The sequence below is a fragment of the Chelon labrosus genome, assembly GCF_963514085.1.
Source record: "Chelon labrosus genome assembly, chromosome: 22".
Classification (NCBI taxonomy): Eukaryota; Metazoa; Chordata; class Actinopteri; order Mugiliformes; family Mugilidae; genus Chelon; species Chelon labrosus.
Genome location: NC_140355.1, coordinates 17,022,259 through 17,047,638, shown reverse-complemented (window position 1 = coordinate 17,047,638; position 25,380 = coordinate 17,022,259). Strand labels below are relative to the sequence as shown.

The window sequence follows — 25,380 nt, the reverse complement described above, 5'->3', positions numbered from 1 at the left end:
TCAAAGGGGAATTACTGTTTTTTACAACCTGGACCTTATTTCTGGCATAAAATATAACTTTGGTGTCATTTGGAGTCATTTGGACGATATTTAGATCCAGTGAAGCACCGCGTATATCCAATCATAATGGGAGTGACTGGGGCACCGAAACGCAGCATCTAAATAACGCATTATCTGCCACGAAACTCATTCATTTCACCAATATTTTGTTATGATACGCTAGTGCTTTTCCCTGTGGCATTCCTCCTCTGTTGTCATAGACGAACATTGTCTACAAGAACACCACCAGTTACTATCTATTCGCTGACGTGCAGCAGTTTGTTGTTCTTTGGCCAGCTGTTCCTCTCTCTGCCTCCGCTTCCTCCTTTCAACGAGCTCCACATCTGTGTACTCTGGCTCAAAACGGTAAGGACGTCCATCATAAACAAAGTCGTCGTCCACAACCTTAGAATCGGAAAAATATTCAGCCACGTTGCAAAAAACTAGCAGTAGCAAATTACAGGTAAACAAGCCGACCGTTGCGGGTGTGTGCGCCGCTCAGAGATGACATCATCCAGGTCAGAGGTTAGTAGGTCAACCTACAGACCCCGGATGATGATAACAGGTAACTCTGGACTCAACGGGGAATAGCACTAGTGTATCATAACAAAATATTGGTGAAATGAACAAGTTTCGCGGCTGATAATGCGTTATTTAGAGGCTGCGTTTCGGTGCCCCAATCACTCCCACTATATGGATATACATGCCGCTCCAAATGACAAATGGCTCCAAATGACACCAAAGTTATATGCATGAGTAAACGATCGTATTTTATGCCAGAAATAAGGTCCAGGTTGTAAAAAAATGGTAGTTCCCCTTCAAGTGAAAGGGTCCTTTAAAGGATAACATAATGCAAACACAGATGTATGGTATGTGCCCGCTATCTTCCAGATGCACATGGGAAAAACAAAGAGAATCCCACAAGTTCTTTCCTTTACAGCCTTAGCACATGATTCTGTTTATGTGCCACAATAAGTTATATAGTTCTAAGGAATTTCTATAGTTGTTTCTGACATCCCTCTCTCTTGTCCATAGGCCTCCGGATCCGTGTGTTCAACTTCTGCCTGAAGCTGCTCACCTGTCTGCTGTACATCATCAGAGTGATGACGGACAACCCCGGCCAGAGCGCCGCAGCCGGCCTCAGCGGCGGACAGCAGAGCCCTCCCAGCGGCAACAACAAATGGTTGGTTCACGCTGAGGGGAGAGCGTTTCAGTCGAGAACCGGGCACTGATATTGTTGGGGAAGCGGCTTTAGAAACCTTAAGGTCACATGTTCGCATCCCTCTGTGTCCATGGTTGAGGAGTTATAGGTGTCTTGACCCTGCACCGTCCATACACGTGGCAGATCACTGCTGAGACATTTTCTGAATTAGGGCGACAACACCAATCATCTTAGATCGAGCTGTTCAATACATGTTTCTTTGTGGGATGTCTGAGCCGCCAGAGAATCCTTCAAGACGAGTTAACCCGGACACATGACTTCGATTATAGTAGTTACACGTTATAAGACAGGTTGACAGGCTGCTCTATTATAGGAGGGAGGACTGTTGCACAGGTAGGCATGCATACAAGCATGTCAAGTCTGGTTGACATGTACTTTATATGGCTTGTTCTTACTGTCTGCTGCTTTGATGGATAAAAGTCGTCTTTCTGGTTGTAATGAGTTAAGCAGTGAATTCCAGACATCCCTCTCCCTAGTGATGCATCCTAGCTCTTGTTGAGGTGTCCCAACCCATTCCCAGACCAGTCATCATAGATAATCCCTCTAGTGAATTCTTGTTCTAGCCGGCCGTGCCCTGTAAAATTCCACTTATCCTTGGAAGACCCTACCAGGAGCGGAAATAAGGCAATACGAGATAAACACAGTTAAATAAATATTTTTTTGGCTCGTCCAACAGCGAGCATTTCGGAAAAGGTGAGAAGAAACCGAGTATTGAATCGGCAAACATAAAACCTAATCCCAGGTAACAACATTTGTTGTCTTTTCATTTCTGTCAACGCTATTCCGCAGCGTTGACTGCCCGTGGAACGGATCAGTGCAGGACAGAGAAATCAACTGGTAAGCAGCAGAAGGTGTGATTTCTGTGTGTGGTTCGTTGGGTCTGTTATTTCTTGCGCTGACCTTAATCTGGTGCGTGATCGTTGCTTATGTCATCAGATGTTGCCTATTTTCCACGCATTTACAAAGGCATACCAGAAATGTATTTATCTTGCGTCATCGCTGATGGTATACACCAATCAGCCACAACAATATGACCACTGACAGGAGAATGAATAACACTGACCATCTTGTGACAATTCAGTGTTCTGCAGGGAAACGTTTGGACCTGGCATTCATTCATGTGGATATTACTTAGACATGTAGCACCCATCTAGACCAGACCAGGCACCCCCACCCCATAGCAATGACACTGCTTGATGGCAGCAGCCATCCCCAGCAGGATGCAGCCTGACACAGGCACACACACAAAATGGTTTAGGAACAACTTAAAAAAACATGAAAAACAGCACAAGGTGTTGACCTGACCCTTCAAATTCGCTAGATCCCAAACTGATCAAGTATCTGTGGGATGATCCATAGGACCCAAAGGCCCCCCATTAACAACATTCTGTTGCCAGACACCACAGGACACCCTCAGAAGGCGCATGTCCATTCTCTGATGAGTCACAACTGTTTTGGAGGCACAAGGGAGACCTACACAATATTAGGAAGGTGGTCACAATGTTATGCCTGATTGGTATATACAGAAATAATATTGCATTTCTCCTCTGATCTGCATTTATTTGTAAATGTTATACAAATGTTCTGTGCTCTCCTTGCCAGGGAGTTGATTTTCTGGGTGGATAGGAAGGTTCCCGTCTGGGCCATTCAGGTGAGTCACAGCAGAATAAAAAGATCCGATGAGGGGGTGTAGTTGATGTTTGACCATGTATGACAAGTATTCCTGGCATAGCTGTTGTAATTAACTCATGAGTTGTGTTTATTATTTCCCGCTCCACAGGTGATTGTGGCCATCATTAGTTTCCTGGAGACCATGTTACTGATGTATCTGAGCTACAAGGTGAGACACACATACAAAAGCAGAACAAAAAAATAAAAAATATTACACACGCACACACACTTCGACCATGATTAATGCATTCTGTACTAAATTATTCACTTACAATCTGCGAGATTGACAATCCATAAGTGGTGTAATTAGCCCAAGTCATTTGTCACAGCTACATTAAGGACAGATGGTAATTACAGGATCTGGTTGAGGTGAAGGAATAAGTGGCTGTGGAAGGTGACAGACTACAATGAAAAACTGAATCCCTGCAGTGACTCACTGTCTATTGTTCGCTCACGGATCAAACTGTTAAAAAGTCTGTTTTAAACTTTTAGGGAAACCTTTGGGAGCAGATATTCCAGGTGTCCTTTCTTCTGGAGATGATCAACACAGTTCCTTTCATCATTACGGTAAAACTTTTACCGTTTTTTTTTTTTTTTTTATCTACTGCTGTTATTGTAGAAATATATCTTTCATTTCTCGTCTGGTTCGACCTGTCTGACTCTGGACGTCTCTTGTGATATCTATCGCTACGAATTGACGGGGAAAAAAACTTTTCCTCTTTAGGATTAAAGAAAGTTATCTCATATCTCCAATTGGCGAATATATCCTCTCAGATGGAAACGTTGATGTTTGGTATCACAAAATTTTATTTTTATTCATATTTTTAATCCAGTGTTTGTGTTCAAGGACAGTGCTCAATGGTGGTGATTGAAAGACACAAAACCCGAGTAGAGAAAGGGGTGTTTGGCAAATCTAAAAAGGAACTAAAGAGTGCTGTGCATTGAGGTTCTTTAGGCTGTTAAGTGATTCACAGTAATAGGCGGTTTATACTTCTGGGTTTAGTTGACGCAGAGGCTACAGCGACAGCGCAGACCCTACGCAGACCCTAGCGCCGTAGCTGACGTGCACCTCCCCAAAGCGCAAGAGCTGTTACTGAACTGTTTGGTAGTTGCGTGTTTCCGCTTTAGTATTCCCAGCTGCTTCTCCATCTCCGCAATTTTCGAATTGATTGTTTTGAATCAGTAAAGAATCTGTAAGATTAACTGGCGACTGACGATTGTTGCAAATGTAGCAGGAAGTGGAAAGTGAAGCAGGAAGTAGAAACAAAAATTAACCCGACTGGCAAATAAAACTCAGCGCCGACTAGCGTTTGGGTGGTGTTGCTACAGAGCGAGCCAGACTGATGAGTGCACAAGTTTAAATGGCTTGCACCGATGTTGGCTACCTGCATAGGTTATGCCGCCAAGGTCCCGCAGTACTATATAAGCTCCTTAAGTCAGCCGGTCGACCACTTTTGGATGCATTCATGGTCCCCAGAGGTTGCAATGACTGTGGTTGTCCCCTGAGCCAGATGATTTTGGATGCATGCACGCATTTAGTGTCGTTTTGCACCAGCTGTCTGGGATGTAGATCTAGAATTTATTTAGAAAATCTTAGATAAACTGTATGACAATAAGTCAGCAGCCTCATATGCTCTCATCTGCCTCGACTGTACTTCCTTTTAAACATCAGGTGATAGTTGCAGCGTTTGAATTTGATTGGATTTTCCTCCACGGGGGATCATTAGCGCATATTAAGAAGTGCTAAGGCAAAATCCTTGCACACTTAACTTCCGCACCTGGATGCATATTGACTTTGAGCATGTTAACATGCTGCGCTTAGCATTTAGCAAATCACTGCTGTGCTCCTGCCTTTGCTCTTAAGTCCTGTTTTTGTATTTGTAAAATGTTAATGTTCAAGAATAGCAACCGGGAAAAAGAAGTATTAAATGTCAAACTGAACAAGGACACAGAAAATTAGAGATGAATAAAAGTGTGCGCATTTAAAATGACAAAAAATTTTAGAGTGTACCTCTGAGTCATTTGGGGTTTTTAAATGTTAGATAATAATTACAGACTTCTCACAGGTGTAGCATTCGAGCTACAATCCTTTTTTATTTCCTTCACTGTGAAGCGTTTTGCTTTCTCCTCAGATCTTCTGGCCCTCAATAAGGAACATCTTCATTCCTGTGTTTCTCAACTGCTGGCTGGCCAAATGTGCTCTGGAGAACATGATTGTGAGTTTGATCCACTAACGTAATTGTGTCTGTTAATGACCCGTTTTTATTCAACATTTTAATGGCGTTGTTAAGACAAGATAATCACCATCGTATTGCACTGTGCTGGCTTATCCAGGCTCTCACGCTGACAGTCATTTGTACCGTCTCTGCTGCAGACGACAAGGCATCGCTCTCCTGCTTTGGTTCTGCTCTGTTTGTGTGCACCCAGGAAGCCGCTCGCCGAGGGATTATTGCAACCCCGCCCGCATTTTATCATGTTGTTCTGTATTTCACGCTGTAATGCTGCAGCAGGGAGCTTCCAGGAGCAGAACCGTTTGTAATAGCTGATCTAGTTAGTGGTTGAATGAAGCACTCGATGGAGGCGACGTTATTGTTTGTATCTGAGCAACCGTGGCCTTGAGTGTTTTTTAGGCTGCAGATGCTCAAGTATTTTGTTTATCCCGTTGCAGAATGACGTCCACAGAGCGATCCAGAGGACCAACTCGGCCATGTTCAACCAGGTCCTCATCCTCATCTGCACCCTGCTGTGCCTCGTCTTCACGGGGTGAGGACGCTAGCTGCTCGGTGGATCGTTGTGTTCTCCAAGTTTATATCCAAATGAACAAGAATATTTGTATTGAATGTGTGAAAGAAGCATGTAATTTGGTGATAATTACAGGAAGGTACTGTGGTGCACTTCCTGTTAATTCCATAAGATTTGAAGACTTTTGGCCAGTTCCATGCACGCCAGTAGAACATGAAGTAATGTCAGGTTTTATTATATGCAAACACTGCAGTTATCCTACACAAAATTAGGAAGGTGGTCATAAAGTTATGTCTGATCGTTTATTTTTTTACAAGGTTTATCTAATTTGTGTTTCACAGCACATGTGGGATCCAGCACCTGGAGCGAGCAGGCAAAAACCTCTCCCTCTTCAATTCCTTCTACTTCTGCATCGTCACATTCTCCACCGTCGGGTTCGGGGACGTGACCCCCCGCATATGGCCCTCTCAGCTCCTCGTGGTCATCATGATCTGCGTGGCTCTGGTGGTTCTGCCTCTGCAGGTAGGGAGACGATGAGGTAATCTTCTGCAACTTTTACAGCGCACCCTCGAGGGCCCCGTGGCTTCACTCGGCTTGTCTTTTGCGTCACTGTGTCAGTTTGAGGAGCTGATCTACTTGTGGATGGAGAGGCAGAAGTCTGGAGGGAACTACAGCCGCCACAGAGCTCAGACGGAGAAACACGTAGTGCTGTGTGTCAGCGCGCTCAAAATAGACCTGCTCATGGATTTCCTCAATGAATTCTACGCGCATCCCAGACTGCAGGTACGCTCAATGCACACATGCACCGAAGTTTAACAGTTTGCACTGTGCTTCTCTAGGGATATTTAAAGGGAAATACCTCACATCCACAATGCATTGTTCTCATTATTCATCTCACACAAGATACTGACGTTGCTCTCGTGTGATCTTGCAGGATTACTATGTGGTGATACTGTGCCCAAGTGAGATGGACCTCCAGGTACGAAGGGTGCTGCAGATCCCTCTGTGGTCTCAAAGAGTTATCTATCTGCAGGGGTCTGTCCTCAAAGACCAGGATCTGCTGAGAGCCAAGTAAGAACATCTCACTAAAAACTATATGCAACCAACTCCAAGCAGAGGAGGCATCATAGTTAAACTTTTTATTTTTTTTTAACTGATTCAGTATGGATTTTAGGGACAGATTGCAGTCCTTTGTGCAAGAGCAAGAACTTCATATACGTTTTTTGAAAGATGCATATCAGTAGATAAGACAGACGTATCCAACCCTGACATCCGATGGGCTGTAAAATTTGTAGGTTTTGCTGGTGGTGTTGAATAGCATTACCCAAACTACGGACAAGAACAAAAAGCGCTGCAGTTATGAAGCAGGTCAATTCTAAAAACCACACATCCAAAAACTGGTGTAAACATAAAACCAAAAGCAAGAAAAGAACCCAATGAACTGAACACAAAGCAATATACACAGGGGTGACTTCACATGCAACTTGGCAGAGAACAAAGGGAAAGGCAAGGCTATATATACAGACACACGGGCAGAGGGGTTGACGAGACACAAGTGAAACTAATGAGGGCAGAGCACACGAAGGAGAAACCAATCCATCAATCAGAGAGGGAGAAAAAACACCAAGGAGTAAAAACTGTTATACAAAAAACACAAATAAACCTAACAGGACTAAGACAGAGGAACGGAAAACTCAAGATCACGACAAATCAAAGGATTATCATATTTTATCTCAATCCAGTCGAGACATAAACGTATTTTAACATCACATTTACACTGTAAAAAAAAGTATGGCATCTTAAAATCGTTTATCCATGGCCATCCAACTTCCAAATGACGCTATAAAAGATTTGAATTTTGATTAAACAATAAGGATAAAAAAAAAAATAAAGACTTCAAGTCTATACCATTTGTAAAGACAGGCCAACAAATGCACAATCTGAAAATGTAAACAACCCGTTTGGTTGGAGGAAACCTTGCATATCATGAAAAAGAACTGTAAACACATATACATCCACACATACCTTATATAAAAACAGGTTTGTATGGTTATTTATAAATCACTGCAAATGTTTAAATGTTTGTATCTAAGTGATAAAAGCATTGGGAACTTGTGCTTAGTGTAAAGGTATGGCCCCTTAAATGAGTGAACAATGTTTCTTGTGAGAAGGGCTGTTTCAAGTTACACACAGAACAGGTAAAAGCTGCCCCTCCTGCTTGTGCTCTGTCACTTGCACTGGGCCTACACACATCTCTGTGAAACCGTGACAAATGAATTTTCAAGGCATTAAAGGACAGAAATGTACAAATACAAGAGTCATGGAGACATGGTAGAGGGCTAACTCTAGAATAATGGCTGTGTTTCAAGCAATTATTCAAGCCGGAATAACTGTGCTCGGGTGTCTGCAGACACAGTACACAATTTGCACTTCCACTCCATTACTCAAACAAAAGTCGTCTTCAACGTCTTTCTTTCAAGATCAATGTTTACCATAGAGGCTCTGTGCCATTCACTGCTCTCAGTGCTCTTTACTGCTCTCTCTCTCTCTCTGTCTCTCTCTCTCTCTCTCTCTCTCTCTCTCTCTCTCTCTCTCTCTCTCTCTCTCTCACTCACACACACACACACACACACACACAACCACAACTACTGGCACGTGAGAAACAAGGAACAGAAATACTGGTTTATTTTCAAAATAAAGTACACATTTTGACTATCTAATAAAATGGATGGGAAGCTCCCCAGGAGAGATAGGAGATAATAACTTACATTTTTAAAGCTGGTTTGTGATTATAACATGTCGATGTATCAATTCTGGTTGAAAACTGCATTATCTGGCTCACTAAAAAATACAGTTAAAAGCAAAAACAGTTATCATCAACATTCCTGCCCGAACATTAAATTTAATGGATACCTCTTACATTAAAAATGAACATAAGCATTACCTTGTGGCAAACAAGGATGTCTTGTGCTGGGTACCAACTTCAGCCTACAAGACAAATAATAGGAGGTATTAGAAGTGTGTGTCATTAAAAGGACAATTCCAGGCAAATTCAACCTGGAGCTATAGTTTACTAATATTTTAGGTCTTATGCAGTGGTTATGTCTGTCCCCGCATCGCCACAGCAGTATATAATGGGAGATCTCAGGCCATTTCCATCCCACAAAACCGCTTTTTTTTTTTTTCTCATAGACAACGTCAGATGGCTTCAAACATACACCAAGGGGGTTTTACTTCAAGAAAGCGGGCATGTTTGGAAACGGAGCTGAAATAGAAAGTACAGTTGACCCTGGTATGTTTACAGGTCGTCTGAAGCTCCCGTTTGTTTTATCAACGAAAGGAATATCAATATGGAGGCACAACGTTTTCACAGCAGCAAGAGTAAATCTGACTGTAGTTTATTCTACCTGTAAACTATAGTGAGCGCATCAACTTGAGTTTCTCGCGCTAGCTCCGCGAGACTTGGTATTCCAGCTAAACATGTCAGCTTTCTTGAAGTAAACAACTCCTTTGGTTCATGTTTGAATAGCCACCTGACGTTATCTGAAAAATAAAAATAAAAATTAAAAAATGCTGTTTTGTGGTAAATAGCCTGAACAGCTTAACATTCGTCCGCTCCAATTATACACAAACGAGCAGCCACCCCTCCACTTACTTCGAGAGGGGCGGCTTTTCCGGATCATACCGGCTTATTTTCAACCAAATGTTAACATTACCAGCAGAAACACACTTATAAAGAATAACAATACCGTCAACTGAAATGATGATTATTGCGCTCAGTTCACGCAACACGTCCTCACCAAAGACCGGTAACTGTGACCATGTAAATGTGTAAAAAAGCGCAGACAAACGAAAAAGTACGATTTCGTTGTGGCATTTATGCAATTAAACAACATGCAGGTGAATGTGTCTCGTCTTTGAATCGGTCCACCACTTTGGTCCTGGCTCAAACATCTCATTGACTATTAAATAAATATGAAATACACGTGAAATCTAGACAGACTTCTATGGTTTGCAGCTGATTAAGTCCACCAATGCTGATCCTTACGCTTTTCTTATAGCAACACCCACGAGTCAAAGTTACACTTATCCAGTAAAATACATCTGATAGTCTACTCCTGAATGGCTTAGAAACCGGACATTCATCTCGTTCTCCATTTATCCTAATAAATTTGGGGACATCCTCACTGTTGTCTAGCTCCGCCGTGAGATTTACAAGTTTCAAAACTCGTTAGCTGCGTGGTTGACAGTTTTGTTACTTTGCCATCTGCTCTGAGAAATTACACTGATGAGTCTGATTGGTAAAATTGCCTAAGGTGAAACAAATCATCCATATTTGATATTACTGGTTTGCCTCCTGACAGGACGATATATGTTAGTGTTTGGTTGGAGCACTGTCTGCATCATTTTTGGGGAGGAGGATCATGTTTGATGTTTTTACTTAAGTTCATTCATTCTTTCATCTTCTGTAACCGCTTGTGGGGCTGGAGCCTATCCCAGCTGTCATCGGGCGAGAGGTGGGGTACACTGACCCTGGACAGGTCTCCAGTCTATCGCAGGGCTAACACAGAGAGACAGACAACCTACCGCCAATTTAGAATCACCAGTGAACCTAAAGCATGCCTTTGGACGGTGGGAGGAAGCCCACGCAGACTCAGGGAGAACATGTGAACTCCACACAATGGATTCAAACCCAGAACCTTCTTGCTGTGAGGCATCAGTGCTAACCACCACCACGTCACTGTGCCGCCCCCTCAAAGATTTTATTAATATTCGATATTCTGGTATAAATGCTGCAAACTGTCAGATGTCCTTCTACTGCCTTAACATCAGCCCTGATCTTTCACAGATAAATAGGCTTGTCAGAGCTTTTTGTGTGGCCTCACACTCAGGCGACGTTGTAATTATTGATTCAAGCTATACCCATTTCTCTTGGTAAATGGAGAAAAGCCTTGCTGAGAAAAGCCTACATGATCTCACATTCTTCTGCTGATGTTTGAGACATGAAAGGTTTTTTAATGAATGAGACTATAAGAGAACGTTAGCACTGATGAAAGGAATTTTAAAAAAACATCTGTCAGCCTGAACGTCGATGCAGGTTTATTTCCGTAGCCTTCACGACGTCAGCGAATCGTTTGGAAATTTAGTTTTACAGCACCTTTTGTGCAAGTTGACGCCAATGAAGTATGAAAATGTTGAATAAGTGTTGTTTTGGAGGAACTTTTTTGAGGTGTTGCTTTGCTAGAAAAATAAGTTGCATTATGGAAATAGGTTGTGTAATGCCAGGAACAGCCAGGATATACTGTATGTGCTACTCCTACTTAAATTTGACAAGTCATTAAAAAAAAATCAGTCACAATGACAGAACAATTAAATATTTTAGTCTCAAAATCAAAAAAATGGTATAAACTGTGGTATCTTTCATTCCTTATACTCCTCATACAGTTTAGCAGGCAGCAGCTGTGCCATCAGGTATGTCACATCTTACCTTGACGCAAAAGGGTTACATAACTTGACTGTATACTTCTGGCTGGGTTTTGACAGAGTAATCAGACGTGGAGGACTGGGTGCGCGTCGGGCTCACATCCCGCATCCGACGCCGCCTCAAATCCTCCCACACTTGTTTTGCATCCTGCACTCTCCTGACCGTGTTAATCATATGCAGGAGCCGTTCCACACCCCCGGCACATTCGGCATACAGTGCATATTATTTCGGGTTGTTTTGTGCGTCTGCAATTATGCAGGCAATGTTCAGCTGAATGCAGAATCAAAGGTTGCTGCTGTTTTCTTCTCTTTTCAGTTGCCGGCTGGCTTTCTGCTTTTGTTTTCCCCCGTATTATTGCATTGTTTTATTAATTGTCAACTTGTGTCACGCCGCCGCAGAATGGACGACGCGGAGGCCTGTTTCATTCTGAGCAGTCGCAACGAGGTGGATCGCATGGCCGCGGTAAGACAAGCAGCAGTTAGTGAAATCTTTTGTGGGTTGTCACTCATTAACCCTGTCCGTCAGAATTGCTCGATAATTAGGAAATGCATAACGTTTCACTGTTTCTCCGTTTCCCCTCAGGACCATCAGACCATCCTGAGAGCTTGGGCGGTGAAGGACTTTGCTCCAAACTGCCCCCTGTATGTGCAGATACTCAAACCAGAAAATAAGTTCCATGTTAAATTTGCAGGTGAGAGTTTCTAAGCTGTCAAACGTTCGTGTGCCCGTCATACTTGTATCTGTCTACTGTAATAAACCAACTATTCCTCGATTCTGCACTTCCTCTCATCTCTATAGAGATTTACAGCATCTTATAGCTCATTGTTCAGCTGCATGGTATCATCTGCTGTAGTTTTTCTAAAGCATGCAACTGAATTTGTTGAAATTGAGTGGAAATATAGCCCGTTTCCAATACTTGCTCTTCACCAAACAGCAAAATGACAATAATTAGTGACTAGTGAAAGCTGTGGAGCCTTCTGTACAAAACAAAAAGCCAGATATTTAATTGGCGGACGCTAAAAACAGAGCTAAAAGTGACCTAGTCTTTGTCACGTCGCCATGAACGTGACATCAAACTGGTCCGTATCTGCCTCTTCTCTAAAAAGGCAAGACGTTTACCAGATTATTAAAAGATAATACCATTTTAATGCTGCAGCTCGTTACAAAGTGGACAAAAACAATAGTTACTGCCGGTGGGAATATCAGTCTGAAGCCGGGAGTCGATCAGCTTGGCATAAAGTTCCTTACAGGTGATCTGTACGTCCTGTCTTGTCTTTGTGATCTGTACAAAAACAAAAAATGTTTTCCTGAAAATGATGGTTTTACACAGAGTTAAGTGCTGTAATTATTTCTCTCTGGGCTCCATCGCTTTCTTGTTGCCAGGCAACCAGCACAAACTCCATGAAATTTCTGCATCAGATCCAGTGCTCGCCAAGAGATGGTTTTTAGTGCGTAACTCCACATAACAACATAAGACAACTTGCCTCGTGTAATGCTTGGCCAGAAAGCTAAATTTTTTTTCGATTATAAAGAATATGAAGTGAGTGTGCGCACCGCTGTCTGCTTAATATTTGTTCATTTCCAGACCATGTCGTGTGTGAGGAGGAGTTCAAGTACGCCATGTTGGCCCTCAACTGCGTTTGCCCCGCCACCTCCACCTTGGTCACGCTCCTCGTGCACACCTCCCGTGGACGGTCAGTCATCTTTCTTAACCTCCTTGGGACCTTTTTTTGATTTCTCCTCAGTGTGTCCGCAAAGTTCACATTTCTTCACATGTTCGTGCCGGCTGCCGTATAAATAGTCTCCGAGGGGCTGGCGCGGAGAGGTGAGAAAGCCAAAGCAAAGACAAAAAGTCTTAGTTCATTGTGGCGCTCAGCAGGACGGAAAGAGAGTGCAGCAGAAAAGAGAGAGGGCGGCTAAATAGATTTTTTTATGAAAAGTTCTTTGGTGGACAAAGATTTTTCACAGCATGCAAAGAGATGTCTTTTAAAAGCTGATGTCAGTGGCTGGAGAAACAGCATTAAAGGAGAATTTACTGTGTTCCCGACACCTCTTGCAGGGTCTCTTTTTCTAAATGCACATGTTAGTCACATAGATGTGCTGCATGTGAACGCATGTCTCAGCCTGCATGTTCGCAGCGTGGGCATCTTCGAGTGCAGAAGAAGGTTTTAGAGATGTGCAAGTCCGTCCGGGATGTTGTGTGGAAAACAAGTATAAGAAGGCACCAGGAGTTGTTAGCATTTCACAGTGAGTCATGAGCGTTTTGAGTGTGAAAGTCGTCTTATGTAAATGTTAATGTTCACTAAGAACCAAGTATGTAAACTGCTACCTTGAGGGTTTTCTAAGCGTCTCTCGTAGCTTGTTAAACTCCATCAAAGCACTTAACTGTAATCACCGGAAGTCATTACAAAAGGCCTAACAGAGCAAAGCCAGCTGACTGACACAGATGGATCAAGCCGTCTGCTGTCACCGGGAGAAACAGTGTGACCCCGAAGGCGTGGAGGGACGCGAAGAAAGAGATGGAGAGTCCTCCTGTTGCTGATTATGACTGTGGGTAGATAGCTATTAGTGTTGAAGACAAAAGCAGGGGTTTCACTGTTCAGACTTTGTCAAAGCGTTTGACTGTATATCAACACGTTCGTCTATTTACTTATGTGTTTTCTCTGAATGAATGCAGAGAAGGACAGCAATCTCCGGAGCAGTGGCAGAGGATGTACGGATGTTGCTCCGGCAACGAGGTCTACCACATCAGACTGTGTGACAGCAAGTTCTTCGGAGAGTATAACGGCAAAAGCTTCACGTACGCCTCCTTTCACGCTCACAAGAAGTGAGTTGACATGTAAGCTGAAGCATCTCCGTCAGATGCTGACGGGTTGAAAACGTGCCCAGACATTTGCAAGGGTTCAAGACACGTCACCTGGTACCATCCGGAATTATAATAATTATTATTTTTTTTTAATATGAATTTCAAATAGATTGCAAAAAGAGAAACATCCAACTTTTGCATGAAGTAATTCTTCCTGCTAAAACTTTCCACGTCATTATGGAATCACACTTATTCGCTTTCATGCCGAGTTTTAGATGAAGATACCGATACCGCTCTCTGATTCACCGGCACCAAATCAGTGAGATAATTGTCCCCTAAGGACATTTGGAAACGGGAGGAAACCAAAAAAGCTTGACTCTGTCTGAGCAGGTCACTGATTAACACCTTGTACCTCAAGTTTAGCAATCAAAAGTTGTGGAGATGGACTTTTGGGCAGGCAACACTTATTCGCTCTCTTCACTGAGAGTTATATCAGCACCCTCATGTCTGTGTGCTAAATATAAAGCTACAGTTATGTTTCAGAATATTTCTCATTCTCGTCTTGTCAGTTTAAAGGGGAACTACCGTTTTTTACAACCTGGACCTTATTTCTGGCATAAAATATGATCATTTACTCACCCATATAATTTTTAGTCGTTCGTCAGATATTTAGATCTGCGTATATCCATATAGTGGGAGTGACTGGGGCACCGAAACGCAGCCTCTAAATAACACATTTTCTGCCGCGAAACTCGGATTGTTTACCTGTAATTTGCTACTGCTAGTTTTTTGCAACATGGCTGAATATTTTGCCGATTCTGAGGTTGTGGACAAACCGTAGCAGTAGCAAGAGATCTCTGCTCAGAGATCAGAGATCACATCATCCGGGTCAGAAGACATCATCCGGGGTCTGTAGGTCAATCTACAGACCCCGGATGATGATAACGGGTAACTCCGGACTCAACGGGGAATAGCACTAGCGTACGATAGTGAAATGAACGAGCTTGTGGCAGATAATGCATTATTTAGAGGCTGCGTTTCGGTGCCCCAGTCACTCCCACTATATGAATATACACAGATATCTCCTGAACGACTACAAATGACACAGAAGTTATATGGGTGAGTAAATGCCAGAAATAAGGTCCAGGTTGTAAAAAACAGTAGTTCCCCTTTAAGTATATGCCATAATAATGTTTCAGGTTTCTTACATATATAGATTTTTAGAGCCCAATCCCACTTACGATAACAGAAATTTAAATAATTTATACAAATTTTCTTGCAACATGGATAAAATTAAATAAAAACTATCATCTATCTGTATAATAAAGACTAAACATGTGTTATTGACACTACTCTGTTCAGGAGATGAGGCTTGTTTCAATGCTGTAAGGTTATATCTCTGATAAAAACCCTCAGTTTTTCCTTTTAAGTGGAAAATTCTGAAGCTCTTCATAATTTACCATTTAAAGTCATATTTATTTCATGGCGTGAGATGCGTGAGATAAGCTGTTTATAGCTCAAACTGTGCCTGACACAGTTTCCAACTATTTTACTGTGGGGTCTGTGTGCACAAGACAGACTAAGACAGACAACTGTAAACGAAGCCCCCGCTTTGCAAATCCCTTTTAAAGCTAAAAACACTTGTGGTGTAAACAAATAGTTATTCATTCTGGGAAAAAAAACCAAAAAACGAGTGGGCACATTATCCCTCAAGTTAGGGCTCGACGCCTCTGAATGTGCTAATTAGTGAGCTTCAGAGACGCTGTAAACAGAGCTGTTTCGCCCCGTCCCCAGTCTTTATTCCAAACTAAACTAAGTAGATGTAATGACATACAGTAATCCCGTTGGCAGATCTTCGGCTCGGGAGCTTCATGCTAACTGCAGCTAACTGTGATCTCCAGGTATGGAGTGTGTCTGATCGGTATAAAGAGGGAGGAGAACAAGAGCATCCTGCTGAACCCTGGGCCGCGCCACATCATGGCCGCCTCAGACACCTGCTACTACATCAATATCACCAAGGAGGAGAACTCGGCCTTCATCTTCAACCAGGAGGAGAGGAAAGGCCGTCCCGCTGGGGGACTATATGACGGACCCTCACAGCTTCCTGTGCACAGCATCATCGCCAGCATGGGTAAACAAAGGACGACTTTTGATAAACTGGTCATGTTGAATAAATTACACCGATCAGGCATAACATTATGACCACCTTCCTAATATTTTATAGGTCTCCCTTGTGCCTCCAAAATGGTTCTGACTCATCAGAGAATGGAAATGGGTCTCCTGAGGGTGTCCTGTGGTGTCTAGGCTTGTTAGTGGGGGCCTTTGGGTCCTATGGGTTGCCAGTGCATCCCACAGATACTTGATCAGTTTGAGATCTAGGGAATTTGGAGGCCAGGTCAACACCTTTTGCTGTTCTTCATGTTTTTTTGAGTTGTTCCTAGATCCCAGGCCCAAAGGTTTCCCAGCAAAACATTGTATTGTCACGAGATGATCAATGTTACTTACTTCACATGTCAGTGGTTTTAATGTTGTGGCTGATCGGTGTAGGTCTGAAAGATGAAGAAGAAAATCCCTCCCCTCCCTTATGTGTCATTTGAAATCTGTGAAATTACAGGTACCGTTGCCATAGATCTTCAGAACACAAGCCCGCCCAACATCTCAGGTGGTAAACTGGTCCCTCCTACAGTTAACGGGACAGGAAGCCGCCGGCCGAGCATCGCCCCGGTCCAGGAAATAGCCGACTCCGCCTCCATCCTGCCGTGTGACCTCCTCAGTGACCAGTCAGAGGATGATTCCGTCTTCACGGATGAAAAAGGCCACTCGCCTACTGAGTAAGGCTTCTAGTCTGTCCATATATCCATGCATCCATCCATCCATACCTATGTACCTGAATGCACCGTGGACTCATTTTGTAGATAACATGAATGAACAAGTGGATAGAAATACTGTGAAAATTCACATACAACTTTTTGTCGCTTTAGAGCAAGAGATCACAAGGAGAAAACAGATTTTTTTTGTTCTCAGATGATGACGTGTCATTGGTGCCTTTTTGGATTTGTTTCCAGGTATGTTAAAGGTTATCCCCTGAACTCTCCGTACATCGGCAGCTCGCCCACCCTGTGCCATCTGTTGGCTGAGAAAGCCCCGTTTTGCTGCCTACGACTGGACCAGGTGGGCAGTCGCAGTTCCTTCAACTTAGTCACTCAATCACTTACTGCCTCCACCGTTGCGCCTCTCTCTCTCTCTCTCTCTCTCTCCTCTCTCTGGCCTTCGCTTCATAAAAGCAAACCTAAAATACCTGCTTGTTTTTTTTGTTTTTTTTCTGCTCTCTGTTCAGGGATGCAAGCACAACAGCTTTGAGGATGCCAAGGCTTACGGCTTCAAAAACAAGCTCATCATTGTGTCCGCTGAGACCGCGGGGAACGGCCTCTATAACTTCATAGTGCCTCTCAGAGCTTATTACAGACCCAGGAAAGAACTCAACCCTATTGTGTTGCTGCTGGATAACCCGTGAGTTCCACCTCAACACACACACACACACGCTCTCCGTCTTTCAAGCCGCTCCACGCTGGGAAACATTGTGCATGTTGAAAGCTTGCGTCAGCCGAGCACTTAGGACAAGGCTGCGGAGGTGGGACGCCATTGTCGGTCCTGATGTTAGGTTGCTGCTGCTGCTGCTGCTGCTGCTGCTCACGGTGACGGTGTGTTTTGAGCGACAAAGAAAAATAAAAAAAATAAAAAAAAACACTCTCTATGCTCTCTGTGCCTCCAGACTGTCACCATGGTAACTTGCTTTGCCTTGAACCTGAATGATATATATTGCCACAAGGGGAGGAAAAGATGGAGAAAATGATTTCTTCGGAGAGAGAGCCCCACGCAGGCTTTCATCGACAGCCCGGATGTGTCCCTTTTCAGCCCCCACATGCTAGCTCTCAGGGCTCTCATAGAAACACACACATAACAATAAACTCTCCCTCCGGGGAGCTTTCTCCCTCTCTCCCTCTCTCTCCCTCTCCCTCTCTCTCTGCCTTTCTGTCGTTGTCGCTCGCGCACTCACAAACACAAACGCCCACGCACTTGGATACACAACTCAAGCACTTACGACAGCCTTGGGTCTCTAGTCAGCAGGACTGGGCAGATGCTTAAAGCAATGTTCTGTCAGGGGTGGTGGTGGTGATGATGGTGGAGGACAGGCAGAAATAAAGCGATTAGCACCAAATGGACTAATTACTCAACTTAAAAACGCCTTAAAAACCACCACAGAGGCTCCTGAAGGGCCCCCGGCAATTTGTGTTACACATCATCGCAGTGGAACCACACACATCCCTAAAGCAGCTGTAAAGCAGTGAGAGAGAATTTACTTGGTCCATTAAGCTGAAACCTTAATGATTTTGACTTGAATGGACTTTAATGTGATATTTCAGCGGATGCTGGATAACAGCTGCTAAGCAACAGGTCATTTTCTGAAATTGAGATTTCATTTTTTCACTAATACTCGATTTTGTCCCTACAATACAGATTGGTAAGGGTATCTTATCTTTTCTACATATTCTGGACACTTTTTTTTTTGCTTTTTAACGTCACTGGTGAGCATTCTCACCAACACTGATGTGATTTGGGATTTGAGACACCTTAATTACTGTCAACACACATAACACGTCCAAGGAGATTAAGACATGATGGCGCTCACTGTTACATAACACTATAGTTATCAATTAACAAAATCTACAATTTTTCAGATGTCTCGCCTTTAGGAGCAGAAATCTACTGTACACCGATCAGGCATAACATTATGACCACCTTCCTAATATTGTGTAGGTCTCCCTTGTGCCTCCAAAACTCTTGTGACTCATCAGAGAATGGACATGGGCCTTCTGAGGGTGTCCTGTGGTGTCTGGCAACAGGAATGTTGTTAGTCGGGGTCTTTGGGTCCTATGGGTTGAGGGGAGGGGCCTCTGTGGATCATCCCACAGATACTTGATCAGTTTGGGATCTAGTGAATTTGGAGGCCAGGTCAACACCTTGTGCTGTTCTTCATGTTTTTTGAGTTGTTTTTGTGTGTGCGCCTGTGTCAGGCTGCATCCTGCTGGGGATGGCCGCTGCCATCAAGGAGTGTCATTGCTATGGGGTGGGGGTGCCTGGTCTGGTCTAGGTGGGTGCTACATGTCTAAGTAACATCCACACGAATGAATGTCAGGTCCAAACGTTTCCCAGCAGAACACTGAATTGTCACGCCACAAAAGTGCAGAGCTAGGCAAGATCATTTCTATAGCTCCTATAGAAAAGGCTTGATATAATGCATAAAGGAAAAACATAAATGCCAATAATGATTATCAGAAGAAAGAACAGAAAGATCGTACGAACGAGTTTGTTCACCTTCCATCATTTCTCGAATATTTCTCATCCCATCGTCTTTGCTTAAACATTATTTATCATAACTAGCTCAGTATATAGTGGGGTGGCTTGTGTAAGAACAACAAAATGAAAACAAAATGAACTAATTTCTTGTTTCATGTCTCCTGCAGGCCTGATAATCACTTCCTGGAGGCCATCTGCTGTTTCCCAATGGTCTACTACATGGCTGGAACCATAGACAAGTGAGTCTTAAAACCGCCTCCTTTTTATTCTAACTAAATTATGTATTACTTTTATTTTCTCATTCAAATACCTCACTTAGACTTAATTGGATGTTCAGTACGTCCCTGACAAATTGTTGACTACTGCTCATCATTGTGTGTTTCAGTCTGGACAGCCTGCTCCAGTGTGGTATTATCTACGCTGATAACTTGGTTGTTGTGGATAAAGAGAGTACAATGAGCGCAGAGGAGGACTACATGGCTGATGCCAAAACCATTGTCAATGTTCAGACAATGTTCAGGTAATTAATCAGGGCTGTATCGTGTCTGTCTTTTATTATTCATGACACACAGCCAGTTTATTATGAGAGTACTGTCGCTGAGGCTCAACCAGCAGCGAGACTGATAAAATTATATCCAAAGTTTGGTGGTAAATTATAGCGTTATCTTCTGGTTTGCATCCTTTCTTCTTTTGCTCCAGGTTATTTCCCAGTCTGAGTATTATCACAGAGCTTACTCATCCATCCAACATGAGATTCATGCAGTTCAGGGCGAAGGACTGCTATTCTCTGGCTCTCTCCAAGCTGGAGAAGGTAGGACAGAACGAGTGGGTTTCACAGGTATAAATCATGAATATGGATTATAAGGAGACGATAGAGAGGAGGCAATTTGAACAGTCTGGAAAGTGGCAGGCCTTTAAATGTCGTTGACTACCGCTGTGCTTCATGTGTGTGTGCCGCCTCTCCCCCACAGAAAGAGCGTGACAAAGGCTCCAACTTGGCCTTCATGTTTCGCCTACCCTTCGCTGCAGGCAGAGTGTTCAGTATCAGCATGCTGGACACCCTCCTCTATCAGGTTGGTACACACCGACGGCGAAAGCGGCAGATGACTCCTTCCCGTACCAGGCGGAAGAAATGAAACGCGTGTTACAGCAGCAGAGAAGCGGTATCACCTGAGGGAACAGAGCAAGCATTACCGTCGTAAAGCATAAGTGCCCTCTTGTGTTCAGTCAGATAGAAAGTTTATTTATGTCTGCCTTGTTTTTTAGCCGTGATAATGTCATGAAGTCACACAAGAGCTTTTTCTGTATTTCTGTCAGTCTTTTGTGAAGGACTACATGATCCTCATTGCAAGGCTGCTGCTGGGACTGGACACAACTCCAGGATCAGGATACCTCTGCGCCGTGAGTCCCACGGAAGAGTATAAAAGATATTATCAGTGCTCAAATTGGCCAAGCTAACTGCAAACCCCTTCGTCTCTTGTTCTAGATGAAAGTAACAGAAGAAGATCTGTGGATCGGCACGTATGGGAGGCTGTTCCAGAAGCTCTGCTCCTCTAGTGCGGAAATTCCCATCGGCATCTATCGGACGGAGTTCCACGTTTTCTCTACTTCTGAGGTGAGATGTCAAACAGCAACGCAACTGTTGTCCCTCTAATCCAAAAGGTTTCTTCACGTCTAAACAGACTATTGGGAATCCCAGGCTCTTAAATCTCTTGTGGGTTCGTTGATGGTTGTTGAGTTTGAGCACCCTGCTGTTGACGCACCCAGACAGTCGGGAAAGAGATGAAACAGCCCGGGACTCCCACCAGTCTGTTTAATATTGAAGAAGCCTTTTTGGATGAGAAGTGAAAAATCTCCAAGACTCCATAGACACCAATCATGCATAACATTATGACCACCTTCCTAATATTGTGTAGGTCTCCCTTGTGCCTCCAAAACTGTTGTGATTCATGAGAGAATGGACATGGGTCTTCTGAGGGTGTCCTGTGGTGTCTGGCAACAGAATGTTGTTAGTGGGGGTCTTTGGGTCCTATGGGTTGAGGGGAGGGGCCTCTGTGGATCATCCCATAGATACTTGATCAGTTTGGGATCTAGTGAACTTGGAGGCCAGGTCAACACCTTGTGCTATTCCTAAAGTGTTTTTGTGGCTGCATCCTGCTGGGGATGGCTGCTGCCATCAAGGAGTGTCATTGCTATGGGGTTGGGGTGTCTGGTCTGGTCTGGTCTAGGTGGGTGCTATGTGTCTAAGTAACTTCCACATGGATGAATGCCAGGTCCAGATGTTTCCCAGCAGAACAGTGGATTGTCACAAGATGGTCCATGTTATTCACTTCTCCTGGTCATAATGTTGTGGCTGATCGGTGTACCATACCTGGATGACAGGGGATCTTCACAGACCTACAGATATGCTAGCAGCTTTATGAGGCTATATTTATGTATATTTCTAGGCCCTGAGCTAATGCTAATGTCAGCATGCTAACAATGTGCTCAAGGGAATGCAATTACGTTTGTTGGTAGTTATTGAGATACATCAGTCAGACCAGTCAAGAAATCTGATCTGAATCTATATTTCATTAAGGATTCCTGCTCTTAAGGTATATTCCTGTCTCCCTACCTTAGTCCCAGGTGTCGGTCAGCGTCGACGAATGCGAGGACACAAAGGAACGGGGGGACGACCCTCGCAGCAACGACCAGCCGCCCGAACGGCCCCTGCAGAGGAAGAAGAGCATGCAGTGGGCCCGGCGCCTGAGCAAGAAGAGCGTCAGGTGGCAGGGGCCGAGCCGGGACTCCAGCAGGGACCACGCCCAACGCATCGCCCAGCAGCGCCTCAACCTGTACAGGCGCTCCGAGAGGGAGGAGCTGTCTGAGCTGGTGCGCAACCGCATGAGGCATCTGGGCCTCCCCACGTCTGGTTATGGTAAGGATGGACACTTGCTTGACATCGGCTCTCATCCCCTAAAGTTTCCTGCTTTAAAGTCTGTTTCCTGTCTAACTACTCTTTGTGTAACTGTAGAAGATCTGACAAATCTGACGGCCAGTGACGTCATGAACAGAGTCAATCTGGGCTACCTGCAAGGTAATCAGCCATACTGTAGGTATAAATTTTTATAAATTTGTTTGTAGCACTCATTTTTGTACTCATTGTGCGGTGGTTTCTGTTTCAGATGAGCAGAATGATCATCAAAACACTCTGTCCTACGTCCTTATCAACCCTTCCCCTGATACCAGACTGGAGCTTAATGACATTGTGTGAGTGTCTCTATGTTACTTTGCTGCATTATCTGTGTACAAATGGTTTATCGTTGAAGTCTTATTTGTTTCCCCCACTGTATCATACGGGCAGACGAGGTAGCAGTTGGTGAATAGAAAGAGAGCGTGTTGGACAGAAACATGGCTGCAAGTTAATACTAGCTAACAAATGGCTTGCAAGAAAAGCTCATATGATATTTCGTGGCGCGTTCTTTTGGAACGGCATCCACGAGCACACAACACGAATTACAACAGAGCCGAGAAAGCAAGGCCCCAATCAGTATCCATGGAGACGGCCGTTTCCTTTTCGTGACAGAGAGCGGCGAGTGCAGCTGTCAGTTTACTCGTGATCCTTCGTGCCTTCGAGTGTCCTTCATGGCTGTGACATGGTGATTTCCGCAGTGAAGGGTTAGCGAGTAGGGGTAATGTTTAAGGAGTGGCATGAGCTGCCATGTGGTGACACTTTGCACCGATCAGCCACAACATTAAAGCCACTGACAGGAGAAGTGAATAACATTGACTATCTTGTGGCAATACAATGTTCTGCTGGGAAACTTCTGGACCTGGCATTCATGTGGATAGACATGTAGCACCCTCCTAGACCAGACCAGGCACCCCCACCCCATAGCAAGGACACTTCTTGATCCCAGCAGGCACACACACAAAAAATGGTTCAGGAACAACAAAAAAAAACACAAAGAACAGCACAAGGTGTTGACCTTTCCTCCAAACTCACTAGATCCCAAACTGATCAAGTATCTGTGGGATGATCCACAGAGGCCCCTCCCCTCAAAGGCCCCCCACTAACAACATTCTGTTTCCAGACACCACAGGACACCCTCAGAAGACCCATGTCCATTCTCTGATAAGTCACAACTATTTTGGAAGCGAGGGAGACCTACAATGTTAGGGAGGTGGTCATAATGTTAAGCCTGATTGGTGTATATCTTGTCTCAATTCATCTTGCTTCTGCTCTGTGTCTCAGGTACTTGATCCGTTCGGACCCCCTGGCTCACGTCCCCGAGGATCCTCCCGTCCACAGCAGCAGCCTGAAAGAGAGACACGAGTCCAGCGTAGACCCCAGAGAGGACACCCAGCTCTGATCCAGTGCCGACCTTCACCGGTACTCTCTCTACTAATCGGCCCCTCCCTTTCCCCTTTTTCCGAGGGGGGTCCGGTTGTGTCCACGCAGGTCTAGTCTGAAAGAGGCCAAACTGTACTTCAGTGTTCCAGCACTGCAGTCTACTGCTACTGTATTATATGAGTGCCTACTGTTTGTCAGACGACACTTGAAGTCGTCTTCGACATCTTCATCCTCGTGCCACAGACACTGTACGTGACAATTCATTGTTTGAGAGCTCTTGCAGATGAGCAGTCAGGGACACGCTTGTTAACGAATGGGCTCAGCTCAGTCAGGTCCGTCAGACCTTCAGCACTTTGATAATACCGTGAATTAACCAAACGAAACAATTAAGCTCACACGAATCACCTTTCACCGAGTGTTTCTATCACAGAAAACTCAAATGAAAATGGCTCAAGCTAAGTACCACTATTGGAGATATTTGGATGCAGAGGTCCTCATCTAAGATTTATCCATCTTTTCTTCACTTTTTTGAGATTATCTGAAATCAGCTGCGCACAAAATAACTTTCAACACTATATGACTTCAATTAATACGTGCATTAAAGCCGACAAAGCTTATTTTTTTTGTAGCTGGACCATAGAAGTAGTTTTTCAGTGGTGTAGAGGTCTTAATTAGTGACGATGATGGTTATTTATATGTTTGCTGCCGTTCACTTCTTAGGTTGGACGGGAGTTTTAGCACTAACAGAAGCTTAGCTCAGCCCTTTAAACAGGCTGTATATTCAGTATCGTGCCATAAAGGATTTTTCTATTATTATTATTATTATTATTATTTGTACTATATTAGTAATCCGAGAATACCATTTCACTTTCAACACCGCTCAGTGAAAGGATGTGCTTAATCATTTATCAGTCGTGGTTGTTTTGGGCGAGGTCTGTATCTCTAAAGGTTTTTGAGTCTTAATACGTATTTGAATGTTGAAAATATTTGTACTTGGGTCTCATTTTATCTGCACATTAAAGTGCCACATTCTGAAAGAAAAGCAGTGAAACTGTCTTGATTTGTCTTGACGATTTAGCTTCGGTGCGGCTGCATGACTTTAATATGGGTTATGGGTTCAAAGTAAGAAGACGGTTAGCTTAGCTTAGTTTAGCATAAAGACTGTCAGTGGGAATGTCAAAATACACACCATGGCCTCTGAAGCTCATTGATTAACATGATACTTCTAGTATTTTTTAATCTAAACTGTAAAATTGAAACTAAAAAAAAATCTAATAAATTTATTTATTGGGCTGATATTTTATTTATGTCATGTAAACACCATGCAACTATGGTTAGTCAGCAAAAAAATTAAATAAAAATTATTTATGGACCCGCATTAAAATACAGAACACTGAATACAAAATTTTTACATTTATAAATTATATATTTTTTTAATATTTATTTGGTATTTTTTGGCCTGTTTCAACCCTACTTTTTCTTGCCATTAAAGTAATTTTTTTGTGTTGAACTTAAATAAAATAATGGGATTTTAAATGGAACACATACATGTGGTACATTTACTGGAAAGAAAAATTATAAATCTTTGAGAAAACACTTTTTAAATAAACTTACAATTTACCTAATTGTAGATTAGACTCCATCAGGGGGCCATTTCTATGTGGAGTTTGCTTATGTCTGCTTCCTCCCACCATCCAAAGACATTCGAAATTGGCCGTAGGTGT

At 43.5% G+C, this 25,380-nt stretch overlaps 1 protein-coding gene across 1 annotated transcript in view; it reads left to right on the top strand.

Annotated features, from left to right (window-relative positions):
- kcnt1a (potassium sodium-activated channel subfamily T member 1a) overlaps window positions 1-24,682 on the top strand; it is a 31,815-nt gene extending 7,133 nt beyond the window's left edge. The window contains exons 3-30 of the mRNA XM_084572699.1: window positions 1,075-1,222; window positions 2,051-2,098; window positions 2,864-2,912; window positions 3,042-3,101; window positions 3,425-3,499; window positions 5,065-5,148; window positions 5,601-5,695; window positions 6,016-6,196; window positions 6,293-6,457; window positions 6,609-6,745; window positions 11,558-11,621; window positions 11,742-11,850; window positions 12,745-12,853; window positions 13,837-13,986; window positions 15,867-16,096; window positions 16,580-16,796; window positions 17,031-17,136; window positions 17,303-17,475; window positions 19,491-19,562; window positions 19,709-19,843; window positions 20,023-20,134; window positions 20,295-20,396; window positions 20,641-20,724; window positions 20,810-20,938; window positions 21,943-22,240; window positions 22,337-22,399; window positions 22,488-22,572; window positions 23,558-24,682. Of these exons, the coding sequence (XP_084428825.1) occupies window positions 1,075-1,222; window positions 2,051-2,098; window positions 2,864-2,912; window positions 3,042-3,101; window positions 3,425-3,499; window positions 5,065-5,148; window positions 5,601-5,695; window positions 6,016-6,196; window positions 6,293-6,457; window positions 6,609-6,745; window positions 11,558-11,621; window positions 11,742-11,850; window positions 12,745-12,853; window positions 13,837-13,986; window positions 15,867-16,096; window positions 16,580-16,796; window positions 17,031-17,136; window positions 17,303-17,475; window positions 19,491-19,562; window positions 19,709-19,843; window positions 20,023-20,134; window positions 20,295-20,396; window positions 20,641-20,724; window positions 20,810-20,938; window positions 21,943-22,240; window positions 22,337-22,399; window positions 22,488-22,572; window positions 23,558-23,675 (3,398 nt within the window). The 3' untranslated portion in view covers window positions 23,676-24,682. The remainder of the gene's footprint in view (window positions 1-1,074; window positions 1,223-2,050; window positions 2,099-2,863; window positions 2,913-3,041; window positions 3,102-3,424; window positions 3,500-5,064; window positions 5,149-5,600; window positions 5,696-6,015; window positions 6,197-6,292; window positions 6,458-6,608; window positions 6,746-11,557; window positions 11,622-11,741; window positions 11,851-12,744; window positions 12,854-13,836; window positions 13,987-15,866; window positions 16,097-16,579; window positions 16,797-17,030; window positions 17,137-17,302; window positions 17,476-19,490; window positions 19,563-19,708; window positions 19,844-20,022; window positions 20,135-20,294; window positions 20,397-20,640; window positions 20,725-20,809; window positions 20,939-21,942; window positions 22,241-22,336; window positions 22,400-22,487; window positions 22,573-23,557) is intronic.
- Window positions 24,683-25,380: the final 698 nt, after the last annotated feature.